The 21,448-nt window shown below is 34.4% G+C and overlaps 1 protein-coding gene across 12 annotated transcripts; it reads right to left on the bottom strand.

Moving 5' to 3' along the window:
• Nucleotides 1-2,921: 2,921 nt before the first annotated feature.
• LOC127507331 (monocyte chemotactic protein 1B) lies at nucleotides 2,922-19,497 on the bottom strand. 12 transcript variants are annotated; one of them, XM_051884338.1, is made up of 4 exons: nucleotides 11,065-11,373; nucleotides 10,770-10,867; nucleotides 3,308-3,333; nucleotides 2,922-3,195 (listed from the first exon to the last, which is right to left on the bottom strand). In XM_051884338.1, exons 1-4 carry the CDS (start codon nucleotides 11,126-11,128, stop codon nucleotides 3,069-3,071), a joined length of 315 nt encoding a protein of 104 aa, XP_051740298.1. In that variant the 5' UTR covers nucleotides 11,129-11,373; the 3' UTR covers nucleotides 2,922-3,068. The 12 variants fall into 12 exon arrangements, with proteins under 12 accessions (XP_051740298.1, XP_051740301.1, XP_051740303.1 ...); XM_051884335.1 differs by lacking the exons at nucleotides 2,922-3,195; nucleotides 3,308-3,333; nucleotides 10,770-10,867; nucleotides 11,065-11,373 and adding exons at nucleotides 6,004-6,288; nucleotides 6,380-6,503; nucleotides 6,696-7,344; nucleotides 19,012-19,157; XM_051884334.1 differs by lacking the exons at nucleotides 2,922-3,195; nucleotides 3,308-3,333; nucleotides 10,770-10,867 and adding exons at nucleotides 6,004-6,288; nucleotides 6,380-6,503; nucleotides 6,696-7,344 and having other exon boundaries at nucleotides 11,065-11,210.
• Between the last annotated feature and the right edge of the window lie 1,951 nt (nucleotides 19,498-21,448).

Raw genomic sequence — 21,448 nt, 5'->3', positions numbered from 1 at the left:
TTTGTGTTCCACTCATTCAGGTTTTGAAAGACATTTCGGTGAGTTAATAATCACACAATTTTGGTTTTTAGTTGAACTATCATTTTATTTAACCCAATAGTCAAATATTCAGAGAAAATATTTCAGAGTGGCATGCAGAGAGCTACTTTTTCTCATTATATAGTCTACTGAGTATATGAGAGATATTCCTCCAATAGATATTCAAGTAAATGCACTTCTGAGGATCAACATATCATGGTTTGAGCTGTTTCCATTCCTCATCCTCTTTCTACTTCTGTTTTTTCAGTGTTATAAGAAAGGGCCCAATTCATGCTTTCTTCAAGTGGCCTTACTCAACATTAATTATTTGAATATTTCACAGGGACAAATATTCTGAGAAAGAGGGGATGTCTACCAGACATTCATGTGTATTCAAAATGGTGTTTTTGCATCATTCATGTTTTAGACTTGACTTGACTTTCCCCTACTACTTAATCTCTTTACTACGGAGCCCCTAAAGGGACATGGTAAAGGAAAACAATATGAGATGGGAGGAAAAATTGTGTCAATGCTTTTGCATTTAGCAAGCAAATGTAAAGTTTCTCGTGGGAAAAGCAAAATTTTGGAAAACCAAAACTAACTAGACCACTTTTCCTCAGCTGTGAAAATAATTTCTATGAAAAAACAAAATATGTGTTTGACCCTGACTGGTTTTACATGTGCACTACTGAGAAGAAAGAAGGAAGCAGATTTCCTGTGACTACATGGTGTTGCGTCGTGTTATGTGGTTTTAAAATCACCTCCTCAGCATTTTCTTACATTCATGTATTTCACTGCTTTGTATTGTGTCACAATTGCAGTATTGTATTGCGTATTCTTTATTATCTTAGACTGCAACAGACTGAACATTTTGCTCAAGATCGGCCTTGCTAGCCTCAAATTAAGGGTGAATTTTAAGCACTGAGCATTAAACATCAAATGACAAAGTTTAGGAGGAGCACGTACAAATGATCTATCCAATCAACTCGTCATCAGCAATAACCACATCTATCCTATCAGCATGAGATATATATATGGGTCAATGACATGACGGGTCATTTTTTTGTCCAAACAAAGATATGACATCCAAAGTATGATATGATATCCAACTAGATCTCTTTTATTGAATCCAAAAGGTTTTAATTATATTTTGCTACATATTAAGGTGTTTTAAAGATTTTGAAGGATCATTCAGTTTAACCGTCCATTTCATTTGTGATTAAAATATCTTAAAATGTAATAAATGTATATATTTTTTATTCTGGCATGATTTTATATCATCATATATCAACATAGTGCAAAATGGTTTTAAAATTATGTGTAGAAGTCATTGCTTTGTTATGAGAAAAAATGTCCGGAAAATGAATTTCATTGATGTCATTTGGAGTAACCAATATAAAGGGACCATTTTGGATCGAGTCATGCGGTCAGTATCATGTGACAGGATGTGACATCATTCAGACACCTGCAAATGACCAAATGGTCGTGAAGCAAAGTAACTAACTCTCTTTTAACTATTTGAAAAATTAATGTTTTCACTTGCTCATACGCATGTCCCGAAACATCAGGTCATTCGGTACAACCGCTATAAAACATGGAAAATGTTGTAATATTTTAAAACCTTGTACTAAATATAAAAGTGTTTGATTGTCATTTTGCTAGATATCAGCCTGTTAGCATTGGAGTGACATCAACTCCCTCTCTTCAATTGATTGGCTAGGGGAGGAGCTGTCAATCTAGAACTAGTGGACCAATGGTGACGCTTAAGCCCGGCCTAATTTACATGAAACTCAAACTGCAACATTTAGAAAAAGCAAGAGCATAACAGAAAGAAGAGCAAAGAGAAAAACAGCACAAGCATACAAAAGAGTAAAATATGAGCAGAAAATATAAGAGCACAAAGTACAGAGTAATAAAAGCAAGTTTTAATAACACATAAACACAAGTTTAAGATTTGTGCAATATAATTTTTAATGTGTTTAAAGTTTTGTTTCATGCTTGTTATTTTTCAAATGCGCTTTTAATTTATTTCGATTCACGCTTTTTATATTTTGATCCGTGACCACGTTGTTTGCTATTCTGATCATTTTGCATTATATTTTTTAGTTTGTGCAATATATTTTTACATGTGTTTTTAAATTGTTGATTCACACTTATTATTTTTGGATCCGTGACCGCAATACTTTAGGCGGGAATTTAATCCCATAGTGTTGAGAAATGTGCAGATTTACAGTACTTGACACCTACTAGCGCAGACAGGATTGTCATTACCGTGGATGGAGTCAGATGTATCTTTTAGTGTACCAGTTCAAAGAAAACCAGCAGTTTGTCTGCAAAACTAAATCTAAAATATGTAATCAAATTCGCATTTGTGCAAAGATCGTTGGCTTACTGCTGGAACAGTCTTTTCAGACAGATCACAACAAAAATATGATCAGACTGGCTCGTAGACTGGTTGATCTCTCACATGCGTTATAATATCAACTTCTAACATCAAATAGAAATATTTTACAGCCCTCAGTTTAATTAGACTGAAAAACTCCTTGCATCAGTCTGTTTTAACCAGGAACAGTGGTGTGATAAATGAGAGTTTATTTTTTTGGAGTATGTTGTGTATGAACACTATGACTTATGTTGTAAATGTTGTAAATTAAATAAAAATGTAAATTGTGTTGGTAATACATGATGAAGCTGACCTTATCGACGCTAAGTGAATTTTTGTGAAAACTAACAATAAAGTTGTATTGTATCAAATATTTATAATATTTATTAGATTTTTTTTATATTTATTTACTAGATTTTTTGTAGTACTATTATTATTAATAGTAGTAATATTACTTTACTACAGACTTTTAAACAAAAATAAGTTTAAATTGGATAAAAAGATTGCTTTACACATCACATTATAATCATTTATATTTTATTAAAAAGCTCAAATCATATAACATATTTCACAGAAACATCACATTTTATAGATAGAAATAGAAAAAATAGAAATAGTGGTCAGATATACAATATGAAATGCAGAGTTCAAATAGAAACAGTTTCTTTTAGACTGTGGGGCTCTGAGTCTTTGCTGTAGCAGATGTTGTTCTCTGGTCCACTTTAGCAACATGTCCGCTCGCCCAGGTGGTCTCTGGATCTACACAGATCTCTTTCCCTGAAATCATATGAAACCTGAGGGGAAAAGGACAAAAACAAGATTTAGATCAAAGTGTTTCTTTAATGGAGTGTCTCATTCAGATCAACTGGAGTTTGAAAATGAAATAATGTCTAAGATGACACTCACACAATGGCTTGTCTGGGACAGTCGCTTCTGGTCCAGGAATAAGACTTCACCAGTCTCACAGGAATCTTCACTTTACTGAACTCTATACAGCACTTTTCAGCCACATTAACTGCCCTGGGAGCTGAAATATGAAGACAAAAAGGACTATCACAAATCTATACCATGCTCATGCAAAAAATAAGACAAAAGTTTTCAAGTCGCTCTGAAAACAATTTGCATCTGAAAACAATTCATTTTATGTTAATTAAAATCAAAGAGTCCTCACCGCTTGAAGTCATCTGCAGAGAGCAGAAGAGCACCAGGACCAGCAGAAACATCAGGCTTCTCATTCTTCAAGATGTTTCTTCACAATGACAGAAAGAATCTGTAGAGCTTGAAGATCTCAGATCTGATGTGTCCAGAATAACGTCTGAGCTCCTTCTTATATACATAGTTGGAGAGGAATTCCTCATAAAGACATTCATGTAAATCCATTTCTGAGTATCAATATTGTAGAATGTGAGTTGTTTTTAGCTCTTTCTTTTCCTCATCCTTTTTCTGCTTTGTCGCTCATGTATGAAAGTGTAAGGTACTTTTCTTTTAGATTCACTGAAACGTGCTTCAGAAAATCAACAAACGGCTTCCTCTTTTCAGTTCACTTTGCAACATGACAACAAAAGGCACTGGGATATATTTACTTGCTATTTAAAGGGTTAGTTCATCCAAAAATGAAAATTCTGTCATTAATTACTCACCCTCGTGCCGTTTTACACCCGTAAGACCTTCGTTAATCTTCGGAACACATTTTGAGATGTTTTTGTTGAAATCCGATGGCTCAGTGAGGCCTACATAGGGAGCAATGACATTTTCTCTCTTCAAGATCCATTAACGTACTAAAAACATATTTAAATCAGTTCATGTGAGTACAGTGGTTCAATATTAATATTATAAAGCGACGAGAATATTTTTGGTGTGCCAGAAAAACCAAAATAACGACTTATATAGTGATGGCCGATTTCAAAACACTGCTTCAGGAAGATTCGGAGCGTTATGAATCAGCATGTCGAATCATGATTCGGATCGCGTGTCAAACCGCCAAACTGCTGAAATCACGTGACTTTGGCGCTCCGAACTGCGGATTCGACAATCTGATTCATTATGCTCCGAAGCTTTATGAAGCAGTGTTTTGAAATCGGCCATCACTATATAAGTCATTATTTTGTTTTTTTTGGCGCACCAAAAATATTCTCGTCGCTTTATAATATTAATATTGAACCACTGTATTCACATGAACTGATTTAAATATGTTTTTAGTACCTTTATGGATCTTGAGAGAGGAAATGTCATTGCTCCCTATGTAGGCCTCACTGAGCCATCGGATTTCAACAAAAATATCTCAAAAATATCTCAATTTGCGTTACGGGTGTGGAACGGCATGAGCGTGAGTAATAAATGACAGAATTTTCATTTTTGGATGAACTAACCCTTTAAAGTCTCAAACCAGCCTTTGCTCTCTGTGAACGATGGCCAAATGTGCCAAGCTGCTGTTTGGGACATCCCCACAATTGCTTATATGTCTTCAGATGTCGGATACAGGACAAAGATCTCTCAAATATAGAGAGGAGATCAACTTCATCTTTGCAGCCGACACTGACTCAGAAAGCACTATAGTTTAAACATGTTATAAATAGTTTAAAATGTGTTCTTTTCCCCCAACACATTGATAATTATTACTTTTGCCGGTACTTTGCAGCAAGATTTATGCGTGAGCTTGAGCGCGGAATGTGCTATATCACACCTATAGCTATATAGTTATTAAAGGATGGTTTAGTGGGCTATTATTATATTAATTAATTTAATATAAATGTGCAACTAAATGATTAATGGCCTAAATGAACGACTACTAGAAAAATCTTTAGTCAGGGCAACTCTTGGAACAAGGAACAGTTCCACTTTAAAATAAAATGCTATGACATTACATTTGCATAAATATGCAAATGTAATGACAAGAAAAGGGCAGGTTTTTTTTGTGGGCGGAGCCTACCTGGTTGCAGAAAATGACAGTTCTGCAGTAGCAGTCTATGGAAGTCACAGAATAAAAGAATGAAAAGGTTAATTTCGAGTTTATATCTCACAATTCTGACTTTTTTCCCCCTCACAAATCCGAGTTTATATCTCACATTTCTTAGAAGGAAAAACAGAATTGTGAGATATAGGCTACTCATCATTCTGTCTATTTTTCTCAGAATTGCAAGTTTATATCCTGCAATTCTGACTTTCCCCCCGTCAGAATTGTGATATAAACTCACACTTGCGAATTATAAAGTCCGAACTGAGAGATATAAACACGCAAATGCAAGAAAAAAAGTCAGAATTGTGAAATAAAAAATGTCATAGGCTGTTTAAAAGTTATTTATGTAAAATGTTATAGGTTTAAATACTATTTCATGCTGTAACTGCTATGTATGTATGTCCCCTATGAGCTGCATATGTGAATATTATGTAGATTTACTGTTTACATCAAATTCATGCTTTAATAGAAGATTAATCATTACAGGTTTCATCAGTCCATTCTGTGACTTGCAACATAAACGTCTCCGTTTAGCTCCGTCTATCTATCTATATCCACCAGATACATAGACTTAAATTTAAATGAAAAGTTTATTTTCAACATGTGTGCAACAGAGGATAAAAACAATACTCCATGATGATAAAAATTATAATTTATATTTTATTAAAACAACTGAATCCAATCACATAAATTATTTTCTAAATAAAATAGTTTTATATACACATCAGCACAATATACAATATGAAATGCAGAGTTCAAATAGAAACAGTGTAGCTTGTTTTAGACTGTGGGGCTCTGAGTCTTTGCAGTAGAAACAGTTGTTGTTGTTGTTGTTTTAGATGTTGTTCTCTTGTCCACTATAGCAACATGTCCGCTCGCCCAGGTGGTCTCTGGATCTACACAGATCTCTCTCCCTGAAATCATCTGAAACCTGAGGGGAAAAGGACAAAAACAAGATTTAGATCAAAGTGTTTCTTTAATGGAGTTTGAAAATAAAAAATAATGTTAAAGATGACACTCACACAATGGCTCGTCTGGGACAGTCGCTCGTGGTCCAGGAGTAAGACTTCACCAGTTTCACAGGAATCTTCACATTTTTTGACCCAAAACAGCACTTTGAATTTGCTGCATCAAGTGCACTGGGAGCTGAAATATGAAGACAAAAGGCCTAAGTCTATACCATGCCAATGCAAAAAAATAAGACAAATGTTTTCAAGTTGCTATATCTATATTTTTAAACCACCTTCTGCAACAAATGAAAGTAAACCTTCCACAAAAAATCTGAAAAAAAAAAAAAAAAAAAAAAAATTATCTTAATTAAAATCAAAGAGTCCTCACCGCTTGAAGTCATCTGCAGAGAGCAGAAGAGCACCAGGACCAGCAGAAACATCAGGCTTCTCATTCTTCAAGATGTTTCTTCACAAAGACAGAAAGAATCTGTAGAGCTTGAAGATCTCAGATCTGATGTGTCCAGAATAATGTCTGAGCTCCTTCTTATATACATAGTTGGAGAGGAATTCCTCATAAAGACATTCATGTAAATCCATTTCTGAGTATCAATATTGTAGTATATAAGTTGTTTTTAACTCTTCCTTTTCCTAGTCCTTTTTCTGCTTTGTCACTCATGTATGCAAGTGAAAGGTACTTTTCTTTCAGATTCACTGAAATGTGCTTCAGAAAATCAACACACGGCTTCCTCTTTTCAGTTCTGCCGTGCTCAGCATTAAAGTGGTCATGACATGAGAAATCAAACTTGCCTTGATCTTTTGACATATTAAGGTCTTTGTACCATTAAAACATCCTGCAAGTTTCATAGTTTAAACCATCCTCCTCATTATAAACAAAGCATCTAAGATGACACACTCAATGGCTCGTCTGGGACAGTCGCTTCTGCTCCAGGAATAAGACTTCACCTGTTTCACAGGAATCTTCACTTTACTGAACTCTATACAGCACTTTGAATTTGCTGCATCAAGTGCACTGGGAGCTGAAATATGAAGACAAAAAGGTCTATCACAAGTCTATACCATTCCAATGCAAAAAAAAAAAAAAATAAGATAAAAGTTCTTAGTTAGTTTCTAAGTTGCTCTATCTATATTTTTAAATCACCTTCTGCAACAAATGAAACTGAAAAATCTGAAAACAATTCATTTTATCTTATTTAAAACCAAAGAGTCCTCACCGCTTGACGTCATCTGCACATAGCAGGAGAGGAATTCCTCATAAAGACATTCATGTAAATCCATTCATGTGGTATGCGAGTTGACCTTTTCCTCGTCCTTTTTCTGCTTTGTCGCTCGTGTATGAAAGTGTAAGGTACTTTTCTTCCAGATTCACTGAAACGTGCTTCAGAAAATCAACACACGGCTTCCTCTTTTCAGTTCTGCCGTGCATAAAACATCCTGCAAGTTTTATAGCTTAAACCATCGTCCTCATTATAAACAAAGCATTTATTTAATCAAGCTCTAAAAGCAGCTCATTTTGATATTGCGGGATCTGTGATGTCACATTGCCAAATACATTTGCAGAGCAAGACACTGATGAATAGCTATACATCATCACACCACTGGCGTTCGGTCACGTAACGGCTGACATTCGCCTACACTGATGTGAGGGTCACGTCAAAATCAAATACAAGATTATAATCACTGTGGCTCTCTACACTGGATACAGTATGGAGAGTTCGCAAACAAAATTTTGTATTAGATCTGACAGCAGCTGTATCAAATGATTTCATAATGCTTTGTCTGTAAATGATGTTTTTTCTGCAAATATGTGTTTTATGCAAAAAAAAAAAAAAAAACTTTAATAGCATTAACAGATCATATTAAAACAATAAAACAATCCATGTCATTACAGCTTTAACAGTACTAAATCAGAAGATTTTATGATCAAATTTGAATTTTTCTATCATTAAATATGACCGCTTTCATCCAAAGTAAACCCAAAGACCCTGATTAACTGGTTCAGGAGTGTTTGATTAAAGCTACTAAATCCACTATTGTTAAACTCACTTAGCACTAAACTATTGTTTAGTTAACTTTAATAGAGAAGCAACAGTTAAACTGCTTCACAGAACTAAAATATGGCTGAGTAATGACAAGAAAAGGGAGGCTTTTTTTGTGTATTCACAGTAAGAATAAAAAGGTGTGCTTTACTTGGGAGTTAAAAAGTCACTTTAAAATGTTATATTTATTCAGACAATACACATTTATCTTTTCCAACTAAAAGAAGAGAGGAGAGTCTCTGGAAATTTCTGAAGATCCATCCAGAGATCCACAGGATGCTTCCTCTATGGTACGCAATATGATATCAATGAGGAAAAAATTATTTGTGTTGTTTTTCCTGCTTAAAATTGGGCACTTTAACAATATCAATAAACATTTTCATAAATTTTTCATTTATTTATTTTTTATAAGTTTGTTGCCTCGAGGCAACATTGTACCACAATGGAAAAATTTAAACTTTTGGCATTTTCATGTAGAAAAAAAGGAATATATTTATTGAAACCATCAATTTCTTTAACTAGACACTTAAAAAAACAAATTTATCAAGTTTTTAATGTATTAAAAGTTTCATATTTAATAAAAAGTAACATTTTATATCCAGCTGTTGCCCTCAGGCAACATTGTACCATAGTGGAACACAAGTATTACCAAACCATCATATTACTGTGTTATTATATCAAGTTATCATATCCATCTTCATCCTCATCTCCATCTTCTCTCTCACCCTCACTCTATCCCTGACGGATTGTCACTATGATTTCATCTTCCTCATCACAGTATGACCCCTCATCCTCACCCTCATCAACTGCCAGTGCTACATATACCTTTTTGAAGTGCTATAGAAAATGTGCAGATCATAATATATGCAGTTATAGTATGTGAATTATTATTCTTATAAATGCATTACAAAATCATATGAAAATGCAAATATATTTAGATAATTATAACTCTTTTCCTTACAAATATAATGGCCTTGTGTGATTCCATTATGGTACAATGTTGCTTTAAGGCAACACACAGTTTTTTGTTATTTTCTCTAAAACATTTGATGATATATAATGTAAAGTTCTTGAAAATACTTCTTTACTTGCCAGTGAAGGTGACTCGTATTTTTTGTGGGTGATTAAATGGATACAAACAAGTGAAAAAAGCATTTTTCATTGGAGAAAATATGGAGCCATGTGACATGTGCTGAAACAGGACACAAAATGGACCCCTGTTGGTCATGTTTTGGTCTTTTTTGCACTTTTATTGATTAGTATTTGAGTTATTCTGTCCTGAGATATGTTTGATCATTCAATTTGTGCCTTATTTTATTAAAAACAAACTAAAATAGACCATGTTGCCTGGAGGCAACACCATACCATAAATTCACAAGACAACTTGTGTTCCTCAGAAACTTCATTTTCTTTCTTTCCTGATTTTTGTTTTAGGATATTATATAGCAAACAGTTCATTGCAAATTGTAATCTTACAGTTGTAATCCTTGTAATCTTACAGATACAGACTTTGGTTTCAGCAACAGTTGACAAGAGTTTTAGTATGGTTTAATTATCTATAATATTTTAAGAAAACTTTACATAGTATTTAATGTAGCCTACTTCTATCATCTTTCTCACTGAAAGTCTATCAGACTAGAAACCTCCACCACGAAATGGCAGTAAAAGACTGCAGAACAGCACCAGGAAGGACACAGTATATCTATTTACTTTAGATATTTAATTTTGTCAATTCTATTAATATCAAGTATTTTAGTACTTTAGTATTTTAGTACTTAAACAAGAAGGGAAATGTGTTTGAACAGATTTGTTTCAGGGAGTATAGTTAGTTTTAGACAATGCAGTCTGACTGAGATACTTAAAACACTTTGTTTCTTAACATTACATATATATATAGAGAGAGAGAGAGAGAGAGAGAGAGAGAGAGAGAGAGAGAGAGAGATCCACCAGATACATAGATGTAAATTTAAATAAAGAGTTTATTTTCAACATGTGTGCAACAGAGGACAAAAACAATACATGACAATAAAAATTATCATTTATATTTTATTAAAACAACTGAACCCAATCACATAAATTATTCTCTAAATAAAATAGTTTTATATACACATCAGCACAATATACAATATGAAATGCAGAGTTCAAATAGAAACAGTGTAGCTTGTTTTAGACTTTTGTTCTCTGGTCCACTTTAGCAACATGTTCGCTCGCCCAGCTGGCCTCTGGATCTACACAGATCTTTCTCCCTGAAATCATCTGAAACCTGAGGGGAAAAGGACAAAAACAAGATTTAGATCAAAGTGTTTCTTTAATGGAGTCTTTCATTCAGATTGACATTGCAATATTAAAATAAAATAAATAAATAATGTCTAAGATGACACTCACACAATAGCCTGTTTGCATTTGCTGGTCCAGTAGTAAGACTTCACCTGTCTCACAGGAATCTTCACATTAATGAACTCCATACAGCATTTTGAATTTGCTGCATCAATTGCACCGGTAGCTGAAATATGAAGACAAAAAGGCCTATCACATGTCTATACCATTCCAATGCAAAAAATAAGATAAAAGTTCTTAGTTAGTTCCTAAGTTGCTCTATTTATATTTTTAAATAATCTAATGCAACAAATGAAACTAAACCTTACACAAAAAATCTGAAAACAATTAATTTGATCTTAATTAAAATCAAAGAGTCCTCACCGCTTGAAGTCATCTGCAGAGAGCAGAAGAGCACCAGGACCAGCAGAAACTTCAGGCTTCTCATTCTTCAAGATGTTTCTTCACAAAGACAGAAAGAATCTGTAGAGCTTGAAGATCTCAGATCTGATGTGTCCAGAATAACGTCTGAGCTCCTTCTTATATACATAGTTGGAGAGGAATTCCTCATAAAGACATTCATGTAAATCCATTTCTGAGTATCAATATTGTAGTATACGGGTTGTTTTTAGCTCTTCCTTTTCCTCGTCCTGCTTTGTCGCTCGTGTATGAAAGTGGAAGGTACTTTTCTTTTAGATTCACTGAAACGTGCTTCAGAAAATCAACACACGGCTTCCTCTTTTCAGTTCTGCCGTGCTCAGCATTAAAGTGGTCATGACATGAGAAATCAAACTTGCCTTGATCTTTTGACATATTGAGGTCTTTGTACTATTAAAACATCCTGCAAGTTTCATAGTTTAAACCATCCTCCTCATTATAAACAAAGCTCCAAAAGCAGCTCGTTTTGATATTGTGGGATCTGTGACGTCACAAATACATTTGCATATGCCTTCCTCCAGAGCAAGACACTGATGAATAGCTATACATCAACACAATAAGCCCCGCCCACTGGCGTTCAGTCACATAACGGCTGATATTCACCTGTGGCTCTTTACCTGAGAGTTCACAAAGAAACTTTTGTTGAGAGATGAAGCAGCCAGCTGTACTGGATCTGACAGCAGCTGCATCAAATGATTTCATAATACTTTATCTATAAACAACGTTTTTTTCCACAAATGTATGTTTTGTGCAAAATACTTTAATAACATTATAAGTAAATCTCAGATCATATTAAAACAATAAGAAATCCATGTCATTACCCCTTTAACTGTACTAAATCTGAAGATTTTATGATCAAATTTGAATTTTGATAACACTAAATATTGGTTCAGGTGTGTTTGATTAAAGCTACTAAATCCACTATTGTTAAACTCAGTTAGCATTAAACTTGTTGTTTAGTTAACTTTAATAGAGAAGCAACAGTTAAACTGCTTCACAGAACTAAAATATGGCTGAGTAATGACAAGAAAAGGGAAGCTTTTTTTTTTTTTTTGTATTCACAGTAAGAAAAAAAGGTGTGATTTACTTGGGAGTTAAAAATTCACTTTAAAATGTTATTTTTATTCAGACTAAAAAATTAATAGATCTTTTCCAACTAAAACAAGAAAGGAGGAGAGTCTCTGGAAATGTCTAAAGATCCATTAGGAGATCCATTTGGCCTAGTTCTATCATCTTTCTCATTAAAAGCCTATCCGATTAAAATGTTCTTATGTGACCATAAAATAACCAAAATGGAACGTCCCACTAAAGTCATATAAGGAACCTTGAACTGCAGCACTTTCATTACCAAAAGAAGACGTTTTAGGAACGTCCCTAATGTTCGGAATTTTCGTCACTTTTAGAACTTTTAGGGAACGTTGCGCAAGGTCACGAGAACGTCGCCTTCTAAATGGGTTACGGTTCTTGGCTTGTTTTGTCTGTAGCCAGAATATGCTTTTTCCCCACCAAAAAACTTTGACAGCTTAATAATCATCATTACATTTTTAAGAGCAATAAGGATTTTGTCATGACATTGCAGCTTCACCCCTAGGCGAATGACTTCATGTTTATAGGCTTTTTACCTTATGCAATGTAATGAGCAGCATTAAACAGTAGGCCTATGCGTAAATAAACATAAATGCCATGTCAGATGCAGATTCTGCTCCACCTTTGCAGTGTAATGGCTTTAGTTGATGGTCGAAAAAAAAAACATTGGTAACAGTCTGTAGAATTGTGATTGATTGTTAAATTTGGAGTTTTTTCCTGAAGGCCAGTGTGTAATTCGCACCCTGTTTCTACCTTAAATTAATACATTGCTTAAATTAATACATTGTTAGCTAACTGCATGATTTGTATATGTACATTGCTGAAATTACAAAAATTGGACAGCCATCTCTGATTGTACTCTAAATTGTAATGTTGACATGCATTTTCTGTGAAGCTGCTTTGAAACGACATGTATTGTGAAAAGCGCTATACAAATAAATGTGAATTGAATGTGTGAAATTCATTCATATGGATTAGTTTTACAATTTCTTTAAGAACTTTTTGAAGCATCAAAGTGGTAGTTGCGTAGCTGTCAATGGAGGGACAGAAATGACTCAAGATTTCATAAAAAATATTGAAAAAAGAATAAAAATAGAAAAAAGAACGGTGCAGGAACATTATTCTAACCTTAAAATAACATTTTAAAATTAAAGAATGTGGACATTTTAACATTCTTGGAATGTTCCAAATAAGTGTTCTTTCAATGTTGTATTGTTAAAAAAAATTAGGTGGAAAGAACGTTGCAGGAATGTTATGCTAACCTTAAGATAACGCAACGTTAAGCAAACTGGACATTTCCACGTTTTTAGAACATTTCAAATCACTGTTCCCACAACCAAAACAGAACAACAAACAACAAACAACATTCTCAATGTGACACACACACACACACACACACACACACACACACACACACACACACACACACACACACACAAAGCATTGAATGAACCTATAACAGAGCAGGTTTTTATTGTTTGTTTTTTTTATTTTGAATTCTGTCAAATAGAAAACAGTCACTCACACATACATAAAGAATTGACTGAATATCTTTTAAATATTCAAATATTTATTAATATTCAAAACATATCAGATATTAAAATTTTCAAAATTCAATGTTTTTTTGTTAGAAATAAATGATTACTCTGTCTCATACTTCTTTTCCTTATAGCATGGTCAGATTTGTCAGCAAGCATATTTTGGCATCGTTGTGTCTCACCCAACACAAATGGTTTTTAAAAAAATTCTTACAATTTTAACTTGTGATAAAATGTTTTATCACAAGTTGAGGACTAGAGCATCTCTGAGCCTACATTCAGCATGAGTAAGTACTGTTAAAATCAGATACTTTAAGACTTTTACTCAAGTCGTATTGGAATTGGTTACTTGTAACTTGCAGTCGAGTCATTTTCGATGTAAGGTATCTGTACTTTTACTCAAGTATGGTTTTTAGGTAGTCTTTACACCTCTAGTACTCAAGACGCGCTTGCTGTCAATGGTCTGGATGAGCTTCTGTACCCATGAATCAGCGGGATTGGCACACACCTGACGACCCTTTACGGTCTTGAACCTGTGAAGAGAATTTCAATATATCACACGAACATACTCTGTTGGTCAAAAGTTCAAAACCCACTTTAACGTTAAAGTCACATTGTACATTTTTTTTTTATTATTATACACATTATATTATTACATTCTTATGTATATATATATATATATATATATATATTGTTGTTACTCTTACAGCACGGCTTCTTTGGGGCACTTCAGGCTTGTCTTGCTGTAATCAGCCACTAGTTTGAATGGCAGAGGAAACACAGAGCTTATTTTTTGCGATTTTCCAAAAGTCTATGGGAAAAATGCATAGGCTTTTGAACGAGGGAATCCGTGCGCCGCTAACTTCCGGGTTGGCCTACAAAAACACGTCATCCCTGAGGTACTCTGTAGACCTTATTTACCAGAGAAACAAGCGCGCCGCCATCTTTAGAATATTGTCTTTGAACTTCCGTTTTTGCGGTAGCTCTGTATATTTCTATGGCATCGCTGTTGAAGAATAATTTGCTGGTGAAGTGGATTTACTTGTTGTAGAGTTAATGAAAGTTATCATGAGCATTGTTATGTTTAAAGCAGATGTCTTAACAAATGTCAGTAGAGAAGGGGCGGGGGCGGGGCTACATAAGGTCTATTAACGGAAAAAACGAAGTGTGGAATGTTAGACACTTCATGCACTCAACTGTCGCAGCTTTAATTACATAGGGGAGAGGGAGGGGGTATCAGACTCCGATGTTAAATGAAAAAATAATGTTAAACAATTCACGCACTACATGGATGAGTAGTGCATAAGTACATATTGTATAAGTGCATACATATTACTCACTGTATGAGGCGCCGGACTGGACAAAAGCGAGGCGAACGGCGCGAGCGAGCGACACTGCTCGAGAGAGACCGAGTGTGTCCGAGCATTAGTAAATTAGTACATTAGTAAACATTGATCAGATTATATGCAGTCATTAAAACAACTCTAATGTTGGAGTGGAATTTGGGGACCAATTTTACAGTTTCAAAACTGGGATAAAAGTTTAACAGAAAGAACACAAAAACCATTTACTGTAATTCTACCATTTCAATACCGTTTTACATTTGCAGCACTGGTTACAGCTATAATTCTACAATATAAAAATTAATACATTACATTAATAAACGATACATAATTAACATTTCTAGTAGCATATGTAGTATATAAAGTACAGACATAGCCTATCAAACTATTTTTCAGTAGATGGAGAAAAAATAAATAAAGAAGAAATAGATTATGGTACATAATTTGCTATTTATTAAAGCACAGACCAAAAAAAAAGGCATTGACAAATTGGCTGAAACTGACCCAAACTGAATCCCAGCATAAATAGCCAAACAGGAAGTTAAAAAAAAGGAAAATGGCACTTGCTTTAACATGAATCCTTTAAAAAAATTGTTCATTTGTTCAATTAAATTCTTATTATTCATTTACCCTGATGCACAACTGCCTTTCTTCAGCAGAACACAGACATTTTTAATAAGAAATTTGAAATCTGTAGATGCATGAAAATAAAAGACTGTAATCATTTGGAAAGTCCAAAAGTAATGCATGCACAACCTGATCAGTTAATGTCTTATAGCAAAACAATAGGGGTATAAAAAATAAAAAAATAAAACAAACAAACAAACAAAAAACAAATAAAGCTTTAAAAGCTCTTCCTGTCTGCACTTAATTCATTATGTAGCTGTGTAACAAATATGTTACCATGTTCATGTGAAAAGAAAGTGATGCTTTAATTGCAATAAATCTCTCTGACAACTCGATCTCTCTGGCGCGCACATTCGGTCTCTCTCGCGCAGGTTCGCTCGCTCTCGGATACACTCGGTTTCTCTCGCGCGCACACTCGGTCTCTCTCGCACAGTGTCGCTCGCTCGCGGCGTTTGCTTCGCTTTTGTCCAGTCCGGCGCCTCATACTCACTGAACAGAGTAGACGCAGAGAGAGGTGTGACTACAGCTGGAAAGCAAAACCTCACGCTCGCAGTACTGGCGACTTTTGGCGACAGAGTTTTGTCCAAAAACTCGCTAGATTTGTCGCTAGGCGCTTTTTTGAAAAAAAGTCGTTAAGGGGGTTTGAAAAGTCATTAAATCTAGCGACCAAATCACTAAGTGGCAACACTGAGCTGGCACACTGCAATTTCATCCAATACGAACATGTGTCACCCCTCTACCCAGGTCTTACTCGCCCTGCTCTGCACAGGCCTCGAACCCGGGTCTCTGGCATGGGAGTCGGATGCTCTAACGAGGAGGCTAAAGGCTGCAAGTGCTAGCGTCAGTCGCTAGAGCATCTCTTGAGATCAGAGGAGTGAGGTTTACTCACACAGCGACTACTAGCTGGCCTCCGTTACACATACCAAAATAAACTACCCTCTGAATTGTCCATACAAAAGTCACTGCACAAGTCAGCATTTTACAACTCCACACTGTATTGAGAAAATAAATCCCGTTAATTGTTCTGAGCCATGAACAATTTACACAATTGTGTAGGCTATCACACTGATGTGTATTAACTTCTGAGCACTTTATTAAATATAGGCCTAGGCTACGATATACTTTTCTCCAAAAGACATTCTTGTAAATCCCTTTCTGAGTATGAAGATTGTAGAATTATTATTATTTGTTTTTGCTGTTCCTTTACCTCATCCCTTTTCTGCTTTGTCGCTCATGTGAGAATGTGGAAAGTACCTTTCTTATAGATTAATTGAAAATGCACTTCAGGAAATCAACACACAGGTTCTTCATTTTCAGGCCTGTCATGCTCAGCACTAAATGTAATAAATCAGAAGATCTTGATGATCATATCTGAAAGTATCTGAATACCTTTTGTGCACCAAAAAAACTAAATAACGACTTGTCAACAATATCTAGTGATGGCCGATTTCAAAACACTGCTTTTGAATCTTTTGTTTCAAATCAGTGGTTCGGAGTGCCAAAGTCACATGTTTTCAGCAGTTTGGCAGTTTGACACGCGATTCGAAACAAAAGATTCGTAAAGCTTCGAAGCTTCATGAAGCAGGGTTTTGTAATCGGCCATCACTAGATATTGTTGAAAAGTCGTTATTTTGTTTTTTCGGCACACAAAAAGTATTCTCGTTGCTTCATAATATTAAGGTTGAACCACTGTACTCACATGAACTGTTTTAAATATGTTTTTAATCAGACTAAAACATTAATTTATCTTTTCCAACTAAATCAAGAAAGGAGGAGAGTCTCTGGAAATTTCTGAAGATCCATTAGGAGATCCACAGGATACATTTAAGAATTCACAAGATTTTTGTTTTAGGATACAATTATATAGCAAACAGTTCACTGTGAATTGTAATCTTACAGAATCTTACAGAATCTTACAGATTTCAGTTTCAGCAACAGTTGGCAAGATTTTTTGTATGGTTTTATTATTTACAATATTTTGAGAAAACTTTACATAATATTTAATGTAGCCTAGTTCTTTCTCTTTGAAAGCCTATCAGATTAAAAACTTCCACCACTGAATGGCAGTAAAAGACTGCAGGATCAAAAAGAATGAAAGATCCGCACACAAGAATGAAGTCAAAAAATCTCCGGATCTTTCATTCTTTTTGATCTTGGAGTTATCTTTGGATCTATGCACCACCAGAAACTGTATGTATAAGTATTCGTTTGAACTGTGATCTGGCGCTACGCTTTTCCGTTTTTTTCCCAGTAAAAGACTGCAGAACAGAACCAAGAATGACACAGTATATCTATTTACTGTAGATATTTAATTTTGTTAATTCTATTAATTTCAATTATATAGTATTTTAGGTACTTACACAAGAAGGGAATCTTCATTTCTTCATTTCCCTTCTTCAAGAAGGGAAATGTGTTGTTTAAACAGATTTGTTTGTAGGTAGTAGTCAGTTTTAGACAACTCAGTCTGACTGAGATACTTAATAGAAATAGTTTGTTTCTTAACATCTATTAATATATAGATCCACCAGATACATAGACTTAAATTTAAATAAAGAGTTTATTTTCAACATGTGTGCAACAGAGGATAAAAACAATACTCCATGATGATAAAAATTATCATTTATATTTTATTAAAACAACTGAATCCAATCACATAAATTATTCTCTAAATAAAATAGTTTTATATATACATCAGCACAATATACAATATGAAATGCAGAGTTCAAATAGAAACAGTGTAGCTTCTTTTAGACTGTGGGGCTCTGAGTCTTTGCAGTAGAAACAGTTGTTGTTGTTGTTGTTTTAGATGTTGTTCTCTGGTCCACTTTAGCAACATGTCCACTCGCCCAGGTGGTCTCTGGATCTACACAGATCTCTCTCCCTGAAATCATCTGAAACCTGAGAGGAAAAGGACAAAAACAAGATTTAGATCAAAGTGTTTCTTTAATGGAGTCTTTCATTCAGATTGACATTGCAATATTAAAATAAAATAAATAAATAATGTCTAAGATGACACTCACACAATAGCTCGTCTGGGACAGTCGCTTCTGGTCCAGGAATAAGACTTCACCTGTTTCACAGGAATCTTCACTTTACTGAACTCCATACAGCAGTTTACAGCCACATTAACTGATAATGGAGCTGAAATAGAGACAAACAAGCCTATCAGAAATATATACGATGCTCATGATCCTAAGTTGATATATCTATATTTTAAAACACCTAATGCAACAAATGAAACTAAACCTTACACAAAAAATCAATTAATTTTATCTTAATTAAAATCAAAGAGTCCTCACCGCTTGAAGTCATCTGCAGAGAGCAGAAGAGCACCAGGACCAGCAGAAACTTCAGGCTTCTCATTCTTCAAGATGTTTCTTCACAAAGACAGAAAGAATCTGTAGAGCTTGAAGATCTCAGATCTGATGTGTCCAGAATAACGTCTGAGCTCCTTCTTATATACATAGTTGGAGAGGAATTCCTCATAAAGACATTCATGTAAATCCATTTCTGAGTATCAATATTGTAGTATACGGGTTGTTTTTAGCTCTTCCTTTTCCTCGTCCTTTTTCTGCTTTGTCGTTCATGTATGAAAGTGGAAGGTACTTTTCTTTCAGATTCACTGAAACGTGCTTCAGAAAATCAACACACGGCTTCCTCTTTTCAGTTCTGCCGTGCTCAGCATTAAAGTGGTCATGACATGAGAAATCAAACTTGCCTTGATCTTTTGACATATTGAGGTCTTTGTACCATTAAAACATCCTGCAAGTTTCATAGTTTAAACCATCCTCCTCATTATAAACAAAGCTCCAAAAGCAGCTCGTTTTGATATTGTGGGATCTGTGACGTCACAAATACATTTGCATATGCCTTCCTCCAGAGCAAGACACTGATGAATAGCTATACATCATCACAATAAGCCCCGCCCACTGGCGTTCAGTCACATAACGGCTGATATTCACCTGTGGCTCTTTACCTGAGAGTTCACAAAGAAACTTTTGTTGAGAGATGAAGCAGCCAGCTGTACTGGATCTGACAGCAGCTGCATCAAATGATTTCATAATACTTTATCTATAAACAACGTTTTTTTTCACAAATATATATGTTTTGTGCAAAAAACTTTAATAACATTATAAGTGAATCTCAGATCATATTAAAACAATAAGAAATCCATGTCATTACCCCTTTAACTGTACTAAATCTGAAGATTTTATGATCAAATTTGAATTTTGATAACACTAAATATTGGTTCAGGTGTGTTTGATTAAAGCTACTAAATCCACTATTGTTAAACTCAGTTAGCACTAAACTATTGTTTAGTTAACTTTAATAGAGAAGCAACAGTTAAACTGCTTCACAGAACTAAAATATGGCTGAGTAATGACAAGAAAAGGGAAGCTTTTTTTGTGTGTGTTCACAGTTAGAAAAAAAAGGTGTGATTTACTTGGGAGTTAAAAATTCACTTTAAAATGTTATATTTATTCAGACTAAATCATTAATTGATCTTTTCCAACTAAAACAACAAAGGAGGAGAGTCTCTGGAAATGTCTAAAGATCCATTAGGAGATCCACGGGATGCTTTTAAGAATTCACAAGACAACTTGTTTTCCTCAGAAACTTCATTTTCTTTCTTTCCTGATTTTTGTTTTATGATATTATATAGCAAACAGTTCATTGCAAATTGTAATCTTACAGTTGTAATCCTTGTAATCTTACAGATTTCAATTTCGGTTTCAGCAACAGTTGACAAGAGTTTTAGTATGGTTTAATTATCTATAATATTTTGAGAAAACTTTACATAATATCTAATTTGTCACTGAAAGCCTTTCAGATTAAAAACCTCCACGAAATGGCAGTAAAAGACTGCAGAACAGCACCAGGAAGGATACAGTATATCAAAAGCTATTTACTGTAGATATTTAATTTTGTTAACTCAATTTATTTCAAGTATATATAATTTTAGCACTTACAAGAGACTTTATTTGGGGGGCTTTATTCTCCATTTGATATAACTGTGTATTTCTAAAGCACATTTGTTATAACAAAAATTGTGAGATAAAAGATTTTATCAGGTAAATTTGGTTGCATCATACAGGAGCCTTTTTCACTGATCTCTAGATATAGTATTTCTTTCATGTTTTTGTAGCACTATAATGCTGCATAAAATCATGTCTTGCTTTGATATTTTGAAAGTTTTTGTCATTATGCAGAAATTATTCAGACAGGATCATGTAGACACACAGAGACATCAAGATTCAGCATATGAATCAGGACACTCCATAATGATTGAATCACCGTCATTAAATAACCAAATTCAACTGATGAAAATTTCTCTTGTAATTTTTTTTCTATAACAAGCATGTCTTGGAAAAACAGTTAAAGCAAGCAAAAAAAAAAAAAAAAAAAACTAATGTTAAAATGTCAAGAATCAAGAGCCCAACTAAAGCAAATGTTCACCTCCATAATGGTGACTTCAACTTTATTATTTTCAATAAACCATCAACACCTCATTAAGAAGTTTTGTATGAAAGAAATAAAGTCATACTGGTTTGAAATAAGTGCGGATGCTGAGATTTAGAGCAGTGCTTCTCAAACCTGTCCTGGACGAGCAGCAGCTCTGAACATTTTGTACGTCTCCCTATATCTGACACATCCAGTCTCTACTAATGAGCTCATGAGTTGCATCAGGTGTGATAGATATAAATTAGATATTAGATATTAAAGGAATATAAATTA

Source organism: Ctenopharyngodon idella, chromosome 24 (assembly GCF_019924925.1).
Source record: "Ctenopharyngodon idella isolate HZGC_01 chromosome 24, HZGC01, whole genome shotgun sequence".
Lineage (NCBI taxonomy): Eukaryota > Metazoa > Chordata > Actinopteri > Cypriniformes > Xenocyprididae > Ctenopharyngodon > Ctenopharyngodon idella.
The sequence above is the reverse complement of the archived record's forward strand: the minus strand, read 5'-3'. Positions and strand labels throughout refer to the sequence as shown.